This window comes from Cherax quadricarinatus, chromosome 91 (assembly GCF_038502225.1).
Source record: "Cherax quadricarinatus isolate ZL_2023a chromosome 91, ASM3850222v1, whole genome shotgun sequence".
Taxonomy (NCBI): domain Eukaryota; kingdom Metazoa; phylum Arthropoda; class Malacostraca; order Decapoda; family Parastacidae; genus Cherax; species Cherax quadricarinatus.
In genome coordinates this window covers 8,670,945-8,690,179 of record NC_091382.1, presented here as the reverse complement: position 1 = coordinate 8,690,179, position 19,235 = coordinate 8,670,945, and the positions used below count along the sequence as shown (strand labels likewise).

The 19,235-nt window shown below is 40.1% G+C and overlaps 1 protein-coding gene across 1 annotated transcript in view; it reads left to right on the top strand.

The window, feature by feature from the left end:
- Positions 1-19,235, top strand: part of Cad89D (cadherin 89D) — a 62,037-nt gene that overhangs the window by 35,580 nt on the left and 7,222 nt on the right. Inside the window, exons 14-22 of the mRNA XM_053800013.2 lie at positions 1,991-2,181; positions 3,065-3,175; positions 3,610-3,723; positions 4,092-4,180; positions 5,089-5,172; positions 5,972-6,146; positions 7,914-8,005; positions 16,417-16,678; positions 18,216-18,472. Of these exons, the coding sequence (XP_053655988.2) occupies positions 1,991-2,181; positions 3,065-3,175; positions 3,610-3,723; positions 4,092-4,180; positions 5,089-5,172; positions 5,972-6,146; positions 7,914-8,005; positions 16,417-16,678; positions 18,216-18,472 (1,375 nt within the window). The remainder of the gene's footprint in view (positions 1-1,990; positions 2,182-3,064; positions 3,176-3,609; positions 3,724-4,091; positions 4,181-5,088; positions 5,173-5,971; positions 6,147-7,913; positions 8,006-16,416; positions 16,679-18,215; positions 18,473-19,235) is intronic.

Genomic DNA, 19,235 nt, shown 5'->3' with positions numbered 1-19,235 from the left:
CCTTTTTGTTATTTCTAGAGATAAGATTTTGTTCAGGTTTTTATCCCTAAAGGGTTAGTCACCCAGGATAACCCAAGAAAGGCAGTATGTCATCGAGGAACTGTCTTATTTCCATTCAGGTCCTCAGTCATGGCCCCCAGGATGCGACCCAAACCAGTCAACTAACACCTAGGTACCTACTTGCTAGGTGAACAGGGACAGCAGGTGCAAGGAAACACGCCCAATGTTTACCTCCTTTACGGAAATCTAACCATGGACACTGTGTGAGGCGAGAGCATTGCCTAACAGGCCATGGAACACTGCTACCCGGTACCTACCTATGTTAATAGTTGCATGAGCCTAGTTAAACTACACTAGTGTAACTAGAGAAAGCAAAAGATGGAACATTTCAGTTACAACGAATAATACACTTTGTGATAATACAGTGGTATGGTAGGGAATATTGACAGTATGTATTGAAGACATACAGTACGGGTTGTAGAATTTTGGTAAGTCACATGTTCAACAATGCCTTATTTATCAGAGTGTCAGTATTTTATTCCATTATACAGTGGAACCTCAAATTTCGAACGTATCTGTTATCGAACTCTTCGAAAACCAACTGCTTTTTTCAAATCAACATTGTCCCTATTATCGAACTTGCCCCTATTTTTGAACTGCCGGGTAGTGGACCTGTCTGCCTTCTTCAAAGATTAAGGAGATTTGTGCCAAGTGGAATGATGTCCAAATGTTTGTGGAGAAGTACCACCCTGAGCAAGCTGAAACAAGCTATCTTTGCAACAAGTTCAGTGACAAAACCATGTCCCATTTTAGGGAAATCTTAGAGGCTTGTAGATAAATGGTTCACAGAACCAACACGTTGATAAATTAGACACATGTGCAACTTTGGTTATTTTTATTAAGGAAACGTTTCGCCACACAGTGGCTTCATCAGTCCATACCCAGAGTTGCACATGTGTCTAATTTATCAACGTGTCGGTTCTGTGAACCATTTATCTACAATCCTGTCAGACACTGCAACTTCTTGGGATCTTAATACTCGGGAATTCTTCGCTTGCCTAACCCTTGGGCACGACCTACATCCACATTGGACAAATGTGACACCACCTACGACTGCTGCACCTCTCCTGCCTATGGTTTATAAACTGCTTCTCCGCTCATATGCCGTATTATATTCAAGATTGATGGACTGACCACATCGACTCAAGGTTGAGGGACTGATTACCTCATTCTCCTCCTGTTCTTCAAGTTTCTCCTGTGTATGGACTGATGTAGCCACTGTGTGGCGAAACGTTTCCTTAATAAAGATACCCAGAGTTGCACATCAAATCTTAGAGGTGCCAGAAGCAGAGGACTGTGGACAGTTATTTTGTGAGACAAGGGTCCAGTGACTCTCAAGCTGGTCCTAGTGGCATTAAAAGACAGAGAAGGAAAGTAACCCCAGAGAGGGCTTTACCTGAAGTCCTTATGGAGGGGGATTCTCCTTCCAAACACTAACCCTAAATCCCTCTCTCCTCCTCCCTATCTTCCAGACGCCGTCACCAATCTGCAATAAAGGTGAGTAAAAATGTTATTTTATATGTTATTTAAATTTATTATTACATAATTAACTAAAAATAATCTCTTTTTTTTTGGGGGGGGGGGTTCTGGAACGGATTAATTGTATTTCCATTATTTCTTATGGGAAATATTACTTCACTTTTCAAACTTTTTATGAATTTAGAACTAGGTCCTGGAACGGTTTAAGTTCAGAATTTGAGGTTCCACTATATTCACGTTATAGAATTTTATTGTGAAAATGTTTCATCCCCCAGGGACTTTATTAATTCGTGTGGTGGGCAAAACATTATTACAAATGCATTGGATGTCTTATTCTCACTTTTTCTGTATTTATTGTGCTTCAGTTAATTTTTATTTAGCTGCCTGCCACTATATGAGTAATGTTTGTGTGACGTTTGATCAGAGCTTAACATATAGTTTTTGTCAGCAGAGAGAAGCAGTATCAACTCCCCTGGTGTGCTGATGGATGGTGGTGGTGAGCTGGGATGGGAGGAAGTGTGGATAATTGTGGTGGTGGAGGACCAGAATGATAACTCTCCCAGGTTTCTCCCTCATGGTCGTCCCATTGTGGCAGCAGTCCCAGCAGCAGCAGCCTATGGACACTTTGTTACCCGTATTACTGTTAGTAGCTGACCAAAAGGACTTTGTTTATCTCGCTTTATTACTTGTTACCAAATGTACTGGACTTTCCTTCTCTCTCTCTAGTCTTTCCTGGGGTCGAGAAAACTGGGAATGATCTAGTCACCAGTAATCAGGGAGCACTTTGGTTAAATTTAAAACAAAAATAAACATGCACACGCATGCGAGTGACAGTAATTCACTGTGAGGACAGGCCCAGCATGGGCCTGTAGGCCAACTGCAATGTTCTTATGTTGTTAGGTAAATCAAAGATTTTCAGTAGTAATTGAAAAAGATTAGGAGTTTAAGCATACCTACTCACAAATCTCTTCACCATTTCCTGAAAATGGATGAAGTTAGCTATGTATGATAGCAGATGTTCATTGTAGATAACATTGAGTGCTGCAGTGTTTTCATTCATATCGTAAAGGAAAAAACATTATATTTTTAGAAGGTTATATTTATAAACTTAAATTTTAAAGGACTGGACCGGTCAGCTAATGGAAGGCCTTGGCCACATAACCAAGAGCTCCATTGGCGAGTCATCATGTGACTGAGACTAGCGTCAGGAAACAGTTGCGTTGTTTCCTGAAGAATCTTACCTAACCTAACCGTTATATTTGGGTAGATTACACCCACTGCTTTAACAGACGAATAACAACATCCCCCACTCACAATCAAGTTTTTTTTTTTCACCAAGCTAAAATATGCAGCATATTGTATATAGCTTAAAATAATCAGAGAAGTGACTGCACATAAGGTGTTTAAAAATCAGGCATTTTTAACCTGTTTTCTTTAAATTGTGAATAAATGATGATTGTAACCATTGATCATTTATTCGTATATAATCTTGTAAACAACATTGAATGTGAATCTTGTTCCCCAGGCACATGATCCAGACCTTGGTGTGAACGGTGAGGTGCGTTATGAGATTTTACCAGGGGAGGGAGCCAAAGATGCTACTACCAAGTTTACTGTGGATCCTTCATCTGGTCAGGTACACCGCAAGTGAATCTAGTCCCCTCCAGTTTACCGATTCCCAGTAGTTCAGATGGTTCATTGGTAACTTGTAAATTGTTTGATATTAATTAATGAATTACCATTAATAATTATATTATTAAAGTGAAATAGCAAACCTGTGTGGGTCATTTATTGCAAAGACGGGTGGAAGCACCATTTTCCTTATGCCAAGCTTAGTATATTACTGGTTAAGCTCTTGACAATGATTCATCGTAGAGAGAAAATACTTTCTCTTTTTTTAATTGTTTCAAATGTCGTTAATATAGTCTACAGGATACAGTATTTAACAAAAATAAGAAGGAAGAAATTGCAAGCAATAACAAATATGACATATTTTAACCAAATACATAAAGTTTTAAGCCAAATCAAATAATTAACATACTAAACTCTAATATTTTTGTGCTTGTACAGGTAGTGGTGGTAGGCTCCCTGGAGAATGAAGCTGGAAAAATGTTTGGTTTTGATGTAAGAGCCACTGATCAACATGGTGCTCCTACCGGTCGCACAGCCATAGCAAATGTCTTTGTAAGTAACAAAAGTATTAGATTGCTTCATATTTTCATGGCATTTTGAAGTCTTGTCTTTGAAGATTTTCTGATTACATAGTTAAATTTTTATTTTTTTCAGATCGGTTTAGTTTTGAAAGATGAAGTTAAATCATGGTACCAGCTCTACTTACTTTATGTAAATGTTATTCTTCTATGATGCAGTTAATTTACGGTATCATCTATATGTATATATAATAGTACGGTACGAATAATACACAATTGACGACGTTTTGGTTCGACTTGGACTATTAATTAACTAGTCCAAGTAGGTCTAGTGCTTGTTATTTGTGTAATGTTCCTATCACAGTATTATGCCATGTTATTCAGTATGGATATTGCACACAGGTATATGTAATTGGTGCTGGTGGTCACTTGGTGGTGGAGGTGGGAGCAACACCCAGAGATGTGGAACCTCACCTGCACCACATTCAGGGGTGAGGACTCATTGGCACTTACTAAAGAAAACATCCCTAACATTTTTTAATGCAGTTGGGTTATTCCCTGTTTACCAAGGGGAGCCAAGTGTTAGGGCTCATCCTCATTTAGGTTTTGTATATGAATGGTATACAATACCGACAAGATGAAAGTTAGACACACATGCTACATCTGGGTATCTTTATTGTTGACATTTCGCCATCCAGTAGCTTTATCAATACAAATTCTAGGACATAACTTTAAGACAGTAGAACTATATACAAAAGATGAGGTAATCAGTCCCTCAGCCTTGGAGTTGGTGTGAAGAGCACTGTAATCAATCCCTCAAGGCTGAGGGATTGATTACCTCATCTTTTGTATATAGTTCTACTGTCTTAAAGTTATGTCCTAGAATCTGTATTGATAAAGCCACTGGATGGCAAAACATCTACAATAAAGATACCCACATGTAGCACATGTCTAAGTTTCATTTAGGTTTTGTCCCAGGATGCAACCCACAACTATATACCTATTTACTGTTAGATATACATGGATAAGTAGATATAAAAAGACTAGTCAATACATTTTATTCTGGCCAGGACTGAAAACTGTTGTCGAAAGCCTTCATTTATTCATCAGTTCCTTCCTTACACATAGTATTGAATGATGAAAGAATATGTACACTGTGAGGTGTATGTATGTATATATACTGAGTTTAATACCTTTTTGTTGATATTAAAGTTTTGTTGACTAGCAGTGAATAGGATATATGCAACTTTAATGGCTGTAGCGCAGTATAGAGGCTTTACATAACCCCATTTACCAACCGTTCAGGACGTCATACAGTGAATAGGCTTTAAACCCCCATTAATTAAGACACATAACGACTACTTTGACGCAAGATAACGAAAAAACGCTTATTTCCCAGGATGCTGACTAATGTTTCTGGCCTTGACGTCCGCGTTCAGAGGATCGCTCCCCATGTAGACGGTGATGCTGCCCACACCACAGCGTGAGTAGCCTCTGTTTATTCGTTGTAAGAGTACACATACACCATAGTGTAAGTCCTGTTGCTATAATGAAAGCATTTTTATGGTAGTGAAATCATTTTAAGATATATGAGGTTCTTAGTCTTGATCTGTGTAAAGCTAAGGGACTGAATGTCAAAATTATCACTCCATTTGCCTATAGTATATTATTAATATTATTATATTTAGTACAGTGCCTGCACTCTGAAGGAGGGGTGTTAATGTTGCAGTTTAAAAACTGTAGTGTAAAGCACCCTTCTGGCAAGACAGTGATGGAGTGAATGATGGTGAAAGTTTTTCTTTTTCGGGCCACCCTGCCTTGGTGGGAATCGGCCAGTGTGATAAAAAAAAAAAATAATAATATTATATTTAAGAGGGTAGTGCTAAATCTGTAGGGGCTATACAGCACTTGGGGAATGGGAAACATTCGGGTCTTATCCAAAGAAGAGGAGAGCAGGTCTTATTCATTGGATCAAGAAACCCTCACTGGCTTTGAGGAATCTCCTTTGAAGGGTGTCTAAAGTAAAAAACAAACAAAAAATCACCATGTTATTTGATTGAAAAAGCCTTGTTTGTGCACATGTGAAATGTCTCATCATTAAAGCTTCCCAAGTGTTGGATGCGTCTTATTCATCAACTTTTTGGTATTGTAAACTATTAACGTGATTCACTTAGTTGTCTTGAGAGTCTAGGCTTTCCCTTTATGATGACGGGTAATTCTCCTCTCTTGATAATTTTAGTATTTTAAGGTTATTGTGGTATTTGTTTATTATTAATTTACAGGACAGATGTGTATGTGTATGCTGTTGACCCTGTAACACAGGCTATAGTCGAGGCTGCCCAGTTACGGCAGGCGCTGAGAGGCAGGAAGGGCCAGTTGAGATCACTACTACCATCTGGCCTCCAGTTTAAAGGAATGAGGTTACCTCAGCCAATGAAACAAGGACATATATTGCAGGTTAGCCAATAAAACTTTTCACACACACACCGCACAACCCCTCACACACACAACCCCACACACACACAACCCCCCACACACACACAACTCCACACACACACACAACCCCACACACACACACAACCCCACACACACACACAACCCCACACACACACACAACCCCACACACACACACAACCCCACACACACACACACTCACACAACCCCCCCCCACACAACCCCACACACACACAACCCCACACACACACAACCCCACACACACACAACCCCACACACACACAACCCCACACACACACACACACACAACCCCACACACAACCCCACACACACACAACCCCACACACACACAACCCCACACACACACAACCCCACACACACACAACCCCACACACACACAACCCCACACACACACAACCCCACACACACACAACCCCACACACACACAACCCCACACACACACAACCCCACACACACACAACCCCACACACACACACACACACACACACACACACACACACACACACACACACACACACACACACACACACACACACACACCGCACACACACACACTGCACACACACACACACACCACACACACACCACACACACACACACACACACACACACACCGCACACACACACACCGCACACACACACACCGCACACACACACACACACACCGCACACACACACACACACCGCACACACACACACACACACACACACACCGCACACACACACACACCGCACACACACACACCGCACACACCGCACACACACCGCACACACACACACACACACACACACCACACACACAAACCACACACAGGAAGTGGAACAATCTGGAGAGTGATGTGGAGGCAGAATCCATATATAACTCTAACATTTTGACTTTTTATTATATATTTTATTACTAATTTTCCCTTAAAAAGTCCAACATAATGGGACAAGTTCATATTTCAGTAGACAGTTAAAACTGAACAGCTTTATTTGAAAATGAACAAAAGGATCCATCTTTAAAATCCAAAAATAGAAGCTCAATAAACAACACTATCCTGGTCTATATGGCCACTCAGATCACCTCGGTGACCATTTTCTAATAGATGTGACCATGCCATCAGATACCAGATAGTGACATATGACAGAGCTTAAATGAAGAATATAATAAGACAAATCTATTCCTCTGGAAAGGTTATTATGCCTTAATATACTTATAGGAATTCCTTAGACAAAATAAATTCACATTGTAGGTGAAGCCGAGACCTGTTCTGGTTCATTGACAGGTTGTGAATGAAGATGAGTATATAACAGATACACGTACTTATATACATACATATACAGCCACTCCTCACTTAATGATGGAGTTCTGTTCCTAAGATCACGTGGGTAAACGAATTCGTCCCTAAGTGAGGAGCATACTATAATGGTAGAGGGTTTGTGTTGACCATCTTTGATACTGTTTTAATGCACCTTTGCACCATTCATAACATTGGAATATTTTTAAATGTTTATGCAGTAGTGTACTGTATATTGTAATAAACAGAATAGAGGAAATCAGGTCTAATATACATTATTTAGGTATACATACTGGTCAGGGAGCCCATAGTAAATCCGAGTAGTAAGTAAACAATTACATCGGTAAGTGAGGAGAGGCTGTATATATATTTTGTTTGTTGATTATTATATTACCATGTCTTGTGCTGAAGAACAAACATAATGTAGTAATGCACAATATTTCTAATCCCTTTCTTTGTGGTGTACTAGACTGCAGAGTTAGCCATCCTGGTGGGAGCTGTGGTGGTCTTCCTGTCTACTGTGACAGCTATTGCTTGTCTCTGTTACAAACAACGGAAAAGGTAACTTAACAAACTTCACCTGACAATTGTTTCATAAACTACTGGTAGCAGATTTGTTCACTCTAACAGTGTAAAAGGTAACTGGAAAACTCTCAGATTTGAGTTAAAACGTGAAGTAAATATTTGTAGATGAATGGTTCAGAGAACCGACATGTTGATAAATTAGATGGACTGAACACATCAGTCGATGGACTGAACACATCGACTCAAGGTTGAGGGACTGATTACCTCATTCTCCTCCTGTTATTCAAGTTTCTCCTACGTATGGACTGATGAAGCCACTGTGTGGCGAAACGTTTCCTCAAAGATACCCAAGAGTTGCACATGTGTCTAATTTATCAACATGAAGTAAATAAATGGAGCTACCAGCAAGGTGGGGGGCATAATTATAGTAATCACGGGGAAGCACTAAACCCATAAGGGTATGGTCAAAAGATATGAACAGTTCAGAACATTAAGGGGAACGTTTTGCCACTAGTGGTTTTTCCATCCTCTAGAAGTACTCGTGGCGAGAAAACGTTTCCATTAAAGAATTGTCTTAAAATGGGCATAAGTTTCTCTTGCCAAACCTTTGCTGATAGGCTTTAAACTCGACTAACCATAATTTATAATTTAACACAAAATACTAGGCTAACTTACAAATTGAAATCAACAATATACTGAGCTGCAATAAGAAGTTTCCTATAAATATTTCTGCAGTGCTGAATGACATGGGTTTAATGCTTTGTTTTGATTATAATCTCTAGTTTATTTTGTCATCTACTGTAGGGCCTGGGCTGCTGCTGTCAAGGGAATTGTAGCCTTTATTTTTCACTTTCAAATGCATATAGAAACCTGATAACATGTTTACACTAGCACAACTAGCGAAGTGAAATTCTCATGTTTACTGACATTCATCTGTTGACAGTAGCATCATATCTGTACCACCATCATATCACCTGTACCAGTGCGAAACACAGGAGACATCGTCAAATCAACAGTACAAAACTCCAAGATTATAGGACGGTTATCCCTCAGTGCAGTCGTGGGAAAGAAGTGAATAGTTAAACAGTCAAGGTTAATATTTTAGTAGCTGACCTATATTCAGCTGACCAGTGTACAGTGAGAGAATCATAGCAGAAAACGCCAAATATATCTATAATCTCAAGGAAAGTCAGGTTGTAGGTGACGTTTACTTCCCTCAGTGTTTTAAAAATGGCTGAGTCAGCAGACCAGGTCAGGAGACAACAACACGACACAACCCCCGATAAATGGAATTGAGGGGGATTTGGAAGGATAAAACCAGTGATTAAACCTTTCTGGTCTTCCAGAATGGAAAGGAGTTAGAGGTTAATTGGTGAAGTCAGACGGGAAGGGGAGTGTGTAATAAGGGGTTAACTGTAAGGGGTGTGTGAAGTTAAGGGAAAAGTGAGCAGTGAAGAGGGTTTTGTAGAAGAAAATTTACTAGTAATTCAGTGGTGATTGCTAAAGCAGATACTAAGTGTACTAGGTGACTGGAAAAGAGAAATAAATATTATTGTATATGAGTAAAAGAGCGAAGAGTGAAAATGGCATGCATTAGGGGGGTACAGGCTGCCATAATTATATTTATCTTTCTTCTTCAATTCCATGAAGAAAGAAATCAGTCATGGGGGCTGGAAAAGGTGAATGGAGTAACAGCGCCCTGGACAGTAAAAGCCCAACAGTTACCATCCTACCAGAAAAGTAATTGTCACTATCGCCGCAAGGTATGGCAACACCGCATACCCAAACAAAAACAGTGGCACACAGCCCTTATTGTAGTGCTCTTAAGTGGTGATATCCAAATTAATCCAGAACCTCAAACTATTGTGCAAAGGCAAAACAGACAGATAAATGACGGTGATAATGACTGTATAGTAGCTAGAAATGATAACCTTAACTCCATATGTAATGCATACATAGGTCAATGTGAGACAATACAACCATTATTATCTCAAACACTACCAAACAGGTGCATACACTGTACTAAAGTACGCATGAAAAACAGAAAAGGCACCTTATGCAAAATGTGTAAGGGGTGGGTGCTTGATGGATGTATGTTCAGTTATAGCAATGGTGCCAGAATTCATTTTGTGTGTAACAAATGCACTTTGGCACAGTTACCCTTTAGCAATGATGACATTGATTTACCTAATTTTAATACAAATGACCCATTGCCATATATTGATGATTATAATTGTTTTATGAAAACAGGCCTTCACTTTATTCATGTCAACGCAAGATCACTTCTTCCTAAATTGGCAGAGATTAGGATTCTAGCTAACAAAATTAGGGCGGCAGTTATAACCATCTCTGAATCCTGGTTGAATGATACGGTGACTGACGATGAGGTCAAAATAGAAGGTTACAATATAAAATGCTTAGATAGGAACAGAAAGGGTGGTGGAGTATGTGCCTACATTAGAAATGACTTAGCTTACAACCCAAGACCTGATTTAAATAACAATAAACTGGAGATCCTATGGTTTGAAGTGCTGCTTCCCAAGACCAAACCCATCTTAGTAGGAACTAGTTACCGCCCTCCTACCCAGGACCAGTTCTTAGAAGACTTTTCCAGAGTATTGTCCGGACTTGAAAACAGTTGCGAGACAATAATACTGGGCGACTTCAGTATCTGTTTTCAGCAGCAAAATAACAGGCTATGCAAAAGGTATAAGCAAATTCTAGGTTTAAATAGTTACACTCGACTAATTAATACACCAACCCGGATCACACAGTTCTCAGCCACACTAATTAACCAGATACTTTGTAACCGCGCTAAGAACATTAGTCAGTCAGGCGTCATTACCACAGGTCTTAGTGATCATTTCATCATTTACTGCACCAGGAAAATCACTAGGGATAGGATAGGCCTACACAGGACAATAAAAATGAGGCCAACTAGAAACTTCAGTAAAGAAACACTGGTAAATAGGCTACACAATTGTGACGACAGAGATAACAAGTTGCACAGACGTAAATGATGCCTGGGAAAAATTCAAAACAATGTTCACTACTATCCTTGATAATATTGCACTAGTTAAAGAGGTTAGGATTAAATGAAGAACTGAACCCTGGATGACTACTGACATATTAGATAATATGAAATTCAGAGACCAGCTGCTTAAAAGATTTAAAGCAAACAGACAGGATATTGCAGCACTAAATGAATTCCAAAGGGTGAGGAACAGAGTACAGAGACTTATAAAAGGAGCAAAGGCAAAGCACTATTGCTCAAAAATTGAAGAGTATAAGCATAACCCCAGAAAGCTCTGGCAACAACTAAAACAGTAGATAGGTCTAACATAGTACTCACTATCGATACTGAGGTATGCCACGAAACATCTAAGGTGGCAAATTGCTTTAATTCCTACTACGCATTTGTTGCATCAACACTAGTAAGTAAACTACCAGCTGCATCAAATACCTTTAACACAGACTCTGATAAGTTTCAAACATACTATACCAATAAAGGGGTAACCCCAAACAGTTGTCAACTAGTAAGTGTATCTCATGACTTTATTCAAAAAGAACTAAGCAGGTTAAACCCAACTAAGAGCACAGGCCCTGATAGCATCCCATCTAAGTTCCTAAAAGATGGTGCTTCTGAACTGTCAATCCCTATTGCTCACATAATAAATCTATCAATCACCACTAATACTATACCAGAGGGGTTCAAGGAGGCCAGAGTTACTCCTATCTTCAAGAAAAATAGTAGGTCTGATGTCAGCAACTATAGGCCTGTTAGTATACTCGGTATAATATCTAAAATTCTAGAGAGGGCGGTGTACTCTCAAGTAGTTAAGTACCTTAATGACAACAACATTCTCCATAGCTATCAATCGGGCTTTAGAAGATCCTACTCAACCGACACCTCCCTAATTAATCTGATGGATTACCTGAGAACTGAAATGTCAAAGGGGAACCTCATAGGTATGGTAACCTTAGACCTGCAAAAGGCCTTCGATACTGTCAACCACAGTATATTATGTAAAAAACTTCAAGCTATTGGTATAGGTTCTGTAGACTGGTTTAAGTCCTACCTTAGCAACAGGAGACAAATAGTCAAAATCAACAAAACGGAATCAGAACCCCTGCCGATAACATGTGGAGTTCCCCAAGGTAGTATTCTGGGCCCCTTAATATTCTTATGTCAATGACATGCCTATCAGTGTCAAGTGCAAACTCCTACTGTATGCAGATGACAGTGCCCTGTTAGTGTCAGGTAAAGATCCACAAGATATAGCTAATGTTTTAACACTGGAACTGGAGTCCTGCAGCAAATGGTTAGTAGACAACAAACTATCATTACACCTCGGGAAAACTGAAGCCATTCTCTTTGGCACGAAACATAAACTGAGAAGGGTAAATAATTTTAATGTTCAGTGTAATGGGGAGCCCATCACTTTGGTTTCTTCAGTAAAATATCTGGGAATCCCCTTTGACCCATGCATGTCAGGAGAATTGATAGGGAACAGTGTAGTAAAGAAAGCGAATGCCAGACTGAAGTTTCTGTATAGACAAGCACAGTGTCTACCTACTGAGGCTCGCAGGACCCTATGTCTAGCCCTTATACAATGCCATATGGATTACGCTTGCTCTTCATGGAACTGCCTTGACAAAAAAACTGAAAGATAGACTGCAAATCACCCAGAACAAAATAATAAGATTCATCCTGGACCTGGGTCCAAGAGAGCATGTAGGCCGGGATGAATTACAGCAGTTGGATATGCTGAATGTTGAAGACAGAGTAAAACAACTAAAGCTAAATCATGTTTATAAAATTGCTCACAAATAGTGTCCAGAATATCTTGATGTCAATTTTGTCAAGGTTGGTAACCAAAGCAATCATAGTACTAGGGGGAGAGAGCACAACTTTGTAGTACCCACAGTCATTGGCCAGGCTTCAAACACCTTTTATTGTACAGCAGTAAAGGAATGGAACAGACTACCCACACATGTCAAAGAGAAGAGTGCCAAAAGGTGTCTGATGAATGTAGCTACAGAAAGGGAGGGGAATGATTTTCTATTTTTTTAGCTAACATTCGTGTAAATTTTACCTTATTCCTAGTAATGACCCTCGTGTAGTAGATAGTCTTTTTAGCATAATAATAAGATGTTATCTTCATTATAGAATAATAAGAAAATATTATAACCTTTATATTATAATAATAAGGTAAAAGGACCCCAATGGAAATAAGTCACTCCGTCTGACTTTTTTGGGTTATCCCAGGTTCTCTACACACATGCTGCTATGTATGATAATCTATGTAACTGTATTTGTGTATACCTGAATAAACTTACTTACATTAAGTGAGCAATAGAGCTAGGCCTAAATGCATATACAGTACACATTACCTGGAGAGGGTTTCAGGGATCAACGCCCCCGCGGCCCAGTCTGTGACCAGGCCTCATGGTGGATCAGGGCCTGATCAACCAGGCTGTTACTGTTGGCTGCATGCAACCCAACATATGAACCACAGCCTGGCTGGTCAGGTACTGACTTTAGGTGCATGTCGAGTGCCTTCTTGAAGACAGCCAGGGGTCTATTGGTAATCTCCCATATGTATGCTGGGAGGCAATTGAACAGTCTTGGGGCCCCTGACAATTATTGTGTTGTCTCTTATCCTGCTAGTGGCTCTCCTGCTTTTTGGTTGGTAAGACACATAGGCAACTTTATTCCGAAACATTTCACCTACACAGTAGGCTTCTTCAGTAGAGTACAGAATTAGGCAGGAGCAGTAGAGATGTGAAGACAATGTAATCAGTCCATCACCCTTGAAGTCGTAGATTTGAGGTTGTCAGTCCCTCAGCCTGATGAAGGGTTCTGTTCCATAGCCTGAAACAATCTGAAGATCAAGCGACAGTGTGGAGACTTATATACTGTAGGAAGGAGAGATGCACAGTAGTAGTAGAGAGAATGTAGCCACCGAGAGGTCAGGTCCCTCTCGGATCAAACAATTCTCACTTGAAAAGGTTGTCCAAGGTGTTTTATCTTCTCTACCAAGATGGTATTGTGTTGCAATGTGTGACATAGTGAATATCAAAGGGTGGTGGACTGATTACATCGTCTTCACATCTCTACTGCTCCTGCCTGCGTTCTGTACTTGACTGAAGAAGCTTACTGTGTAGGCAAAACTTTTCAGAATAAAGTTGCGTAACTGTAACCTATGTGTCTTGCCTACCAACCTGTTGGTATTGTATACCATTTTGATATTCACTTCTGCTTTTCATTGGGGGAATGTTGCATCATCTGCCAAGTCTTTTGCTTTCATATGGAGTGATTTTTGTGTGCAAGTTTAGTACTAATCCCTCTAGGATGAATATTCATTATTCAGACTTATTATTAACACATCGGCCGTCTCCCACCAAGGCAGGGTGGCCCAAAGAAAAACTTTCATCATCCTTCACTCCATCACTGTCTTACGAAAGGGGTGCTTACACTACAGTTATAAAACTGCAACATTAACACCCCTCCTTGAGAGTGCTGACACTGTACTTCACATCTCCAGGACTTGAGTCCTGCCTGCCAGTTTCCCTGAATCCCTTCATAAATGTTACTTTCCTCACACTCCAACAGCACGTCAAGTAGTATTAAAAACCATTTGTCTCCATTCACTCCTATCAAATACGCTCACGTACGCTTGCTGGAAGTCCAAGCCCCTCGCACACAAAACCTCCTTTACCCTCTCCCTCCAACCCTTTCTAGGCCGACCCCTACTCCGCCTTCCCTCCACTACAGATTTATACACTTTTGAAGTCATTATGTTTTGTTCCATTTTGTCAGACCCACCTCAACAACCCCTCCTCAGCCCTCTGGACAATACTTTTGGTAATCCCACACCTTCTCCTAATTTCCAAACTATGAATTCTCTGCATTATATTCACACCATATGTTGCCTTCAGACATGACATCTCCACTGCCTCCAGCCTTCTCCTCATTGCAACATTCATCACCCATGCTTCACACCCATACAAGAGTGTTGGTACAATTATACTTTCATACATTCCCCTCTTTGCTTCCACAGACAAAGTTCTTTGTCTCCACAGACTCCTAAGTGCACCACTCACCCTTTTCCCCTCATCAATTCTATGATTGACCTCCTCCTTCATAGATCCATCTGCTGACACGTCCGCTCCTAAATATCTGAATACATTCACCTCCTCCATACTCTCTCCCTCCAATCTTTCACCACCTAATCTTTTTGTTATCCTCATAACCTTGCTCTGCCCTATATTCACTTTTAATTTTCTTCTCTTACATACCCTACCAAATTCATCCACCAACCTCTGCAACTTCTATTCAGAATCTCCCAAAAACAGTGTCATCAGCAAAGAGCAACTGTGACAACTCCCACTTTGTGTTTGATTCTTTATCTTTTAACTCCACACCTCTTGCCAACACCCTTGCATTCACTTCTTTTACAACCCCATCTATAAATATATTAAACAATCACAGTGACATCACACATCCTTGTCTAAGGCCTACTTTTACTAGGAAATAATCTTCCTCTCTCCTACATACCCTAACCTGAGCCTCACTATCCTTGTAAAAACTCTTCACTGCTTTCAGTAACCTACCTCCTATACCATACACCTGCAACATTGCCCCCCTATCCACCCTGTCATATGCCTTTTCCAAATTCATAAATGACACAAGAACCTCTTCACGCTTATCTAAATACCGTTCACTTATATGTTTCACAGTAAACACCTGGTCCACACACCCCCTACCTTTCCTAAAGCCGCCTTGTTCATCTGCTATCCTACTCTCCGTCTTACTCTTAATTCTTAAATATAGTCACCACTCTTTATAAGCTAAGGATGAAAATATTTTAAGATAACTAATGTGTGTACTGTATATGCATTTTTAGGCCTAGTTCTGTTGCTCACTTAATATAAGATAGTGTAAACATTTTATCAGGCTTCTATTTGCATTTGAAAGCAAAAAATAAAGGCTGTAATGGCCTCCACTTTACAGTCTTTTGCTTCCTGTATATTCGTGGTGTATATTAAAGGTCTATTAATAAGATAAAATATTCTATTTATAGCATTTTATTGAGAAGACATATCACCCTCCAGGAATTTAAAAAAGTCCCTGGTGGATGAAATGTCTTTTCGAAAAAAAAAAAATCCCATAAACAGCTTATTGTTTCATGATCGTATTTTTATTCAAAAGATGACAGAAATCTGTCTATATTCTCCTGCAAAAAGTGGAAATCTGTCTGTGTTCTTTTTCTCTTGTAAAAGAGATGAAAACCTGTATCTATATTCTTTTTGTTTTGCAAAAGCAAACAAAAACTTAAATTTACACTCTTTTTCTGCTTCAAAAGAAAAGTGGAAACCTCCTTCTATATATATATATATATTTTTTTTAAATTTGTGTCAACATTCTCTTTCTTCTGCAAAAGACGACGAAAACCTATGCCGTTAGCCCCTTTGATGACTGCCAATGGTGTTCCTGTGTTGCCTCTGGCTTACCCGGGACACTTCGCTGCTCCCTACACTCACATGAGTGACCACAGCAGTGCGGACTCTTCAGATGCTCAGGAAGTGTCCCCTGACCACCTGCACTACTGCCATGACCCAGGTCACTACCCTCAGGAAGTGGCTCACTACCCCCATCCTTCAAGACCACGCTGGGGAGCTCACAACCACCACTCTGATCATGAGGTAAGCTCCCCATTACTATAATATTTACACAACTTGCACATAACAGAGAGATGTCTGTGATGACATTTCGGTCCATTTACAAGTCTGACTGAAACGTCGTCGTAGTTCTCTGTTATGTGCGAGTTATTAGTTTATACCTGGAGTACACCAGGAGAGGGTTTTGGGGGATCTATGGCCCCATGGCCTGGTCTGTGAGCAGGCCTCATGGTGGATCAAAGCCTGATCAGCCAGGCTGTTACTGCTAGCTGCACGTAACCTACGTACGAAACACAGCCCTGCTGGTCAGGTACTGACTCTAGGTGCCTGTTTGAAGACAGCCAGGGGATCTATTTGTAATCCCCCTTACATATGCTGGGAGGCAGTTGAACAGTCTTGGGGCCCCTGACACTTAGTGTACTCGTATTGTTCAGGTCATAGTATTATGACTTTTTGTTCTTCAGTACAGAGATAAATGGAATAAATACCAACATGATGGAAAAATAAACACAAACACAATATAATGAGATCCTTTATTGACTACATTTTGCCCACACAGTGGACTTTATCAAGTCACAAACAAATCTGTGACATGATAAACGCCACCGTGTGGGCGAAACAGTCAATAAAGGATGTCATTATATTGCATTTGCTTATTTTTCCATTGCTCTTCACTATACGTAATCTCTAATTATGAACCTCGTGGCTTTAGTGATTCTCTTTTTTTAACATACAATGCAAGACATATTTTAATGTTCTTTGAAACAGATGGATAAATATTTTTACGTTCATCCTGGAATCGCTAAAGTTGTGAGAGTCAACCAGCACCCTGAGAATTAGAGGCAAACAGGTTCGAACCAAGGATGGACAGGTCAGCTCCTGTACCTTAGATTAAGAGTGCTTCATAAGCCTTAGGGTGCTGGAGTGGAGATGGGCTGTTAATTCAGTGTCATGAACATGTTTGAAACGTCTGTGCACTACCTGGGTATCTTCATTGTGGAAACGTTTTGCCAACCAGTGGGTTGATCAGTCAAATGCAGAGTATTATTATTAATTATAATGAAGTGTTAAACCTGTAAGCGTCATACAGTGCTCCAGTGTAGAGACAAACGATGGAAGACTTCGAGAGCAATTGACACAGCCACTGTTGGGCGAAACATCTCCACAATAAATTTACCCAAGTGTTACATACATTTTATTTTGTCTACTTGTCAGTACTGTAAACCTTTAATAAACCTGCACAGTAAGCTACAGTATAAACCCAGGTGGTTTATGTAAACACTTGAACATGACACTAGGATTTGTGCACTGTTTGCCCACGTTTTTTTTTTTTTTTTAACCAAGATACACTGCTTTATAATTTCTTAAAGGAAGGCATCTTGCAGTAGTAACCAAAGTGTGTGTGTGTGGTGCCAGTGTGTTTGATGCTGCAGTAGGATTGACCATAGTATTCATAGAACTTGAGATAATCTCCTATTCTTGTGATCTAATCTGGTTGCAACCCATTTTCCAAGGTGTTCCACTATGAAATAAACCATTTCATAGAATTTTTGGGTTGCAGCATTATGGTAGTGAACACGTGCCCTCCCACACTGATGAAGATGACACCGTGCCAGTGTGTCTACGCCACGTCCCTTCACGGAAGCGACGCCGTGGCTCACAGGCCAGCAGTGGGCTCCATGGACAAGTTAAACGCTGCTCCTCTAGGATAGGTGCTCCATTCCTAGAGGAGCCCTCGAGCTCAGACCTGGATGAGAGGGACCATGTACCTGCACAGGTCATCATTCCTAAACCACCTCGTTGCTGTCCTGATGACAGGTAATTGTGTGGCATTCCTGAAGGAATAACTTGTTTTGAGTTTGCCCCCCTCAAAAAAATTCTTCCTAAAGAGTTTAATTTATAATTTGAGAACAAGTCATCTGATTGGTTTCAATTTTCAACACTAATCAGGGAAAAGTTCATGAAAGTACCAGCACGTACAGGTGCCCCCTGGTAAACTTTAAATAGCCTACACGTTATTTCAGTTTCTATGCGATAAAAAACACAAGTGCATTATAATGCGATCCTTTATTGCCTACATTTCACGCAAACAGTGGTCTCTATCAGGTCACAAACAGATCTACCTGGGTAAAGAGTACACGAGTGTATATAGTGTGGAGAATGTTGGATTGGAGACGGACCTGCAAGGGACGGGCGAGTGTCTGTTATTATGTAGATGTATGTATGTTATGTAGGCAACTGGGGCCAAGTTGCCAAATATATTTTCAAAATATTAGTATTTTTTTTGCTAAATAACTTTAAAGCATTCAATAGCCTTTTGATCTTTAACGACTGAGATGCAGATAAATTGAGAATGCCTTTTATAAACGTTAATGATTAAGACACATGTGCAACAGTTAGGTATCTTCGTCGAAACGTTTTTGCCTACACGGTAGACTTCTTCAGTCAAATACAGTGGCAGTAGGTGAAATGAAGATGTTGTAATCAGTTTGTCAACCTTGGACATATGAGGTTGTCAGTCCCTCCCTGGAGGAGAGTACATTATTATTATAATCAAAAAAAGAAGCGCTAAGCCACAAGG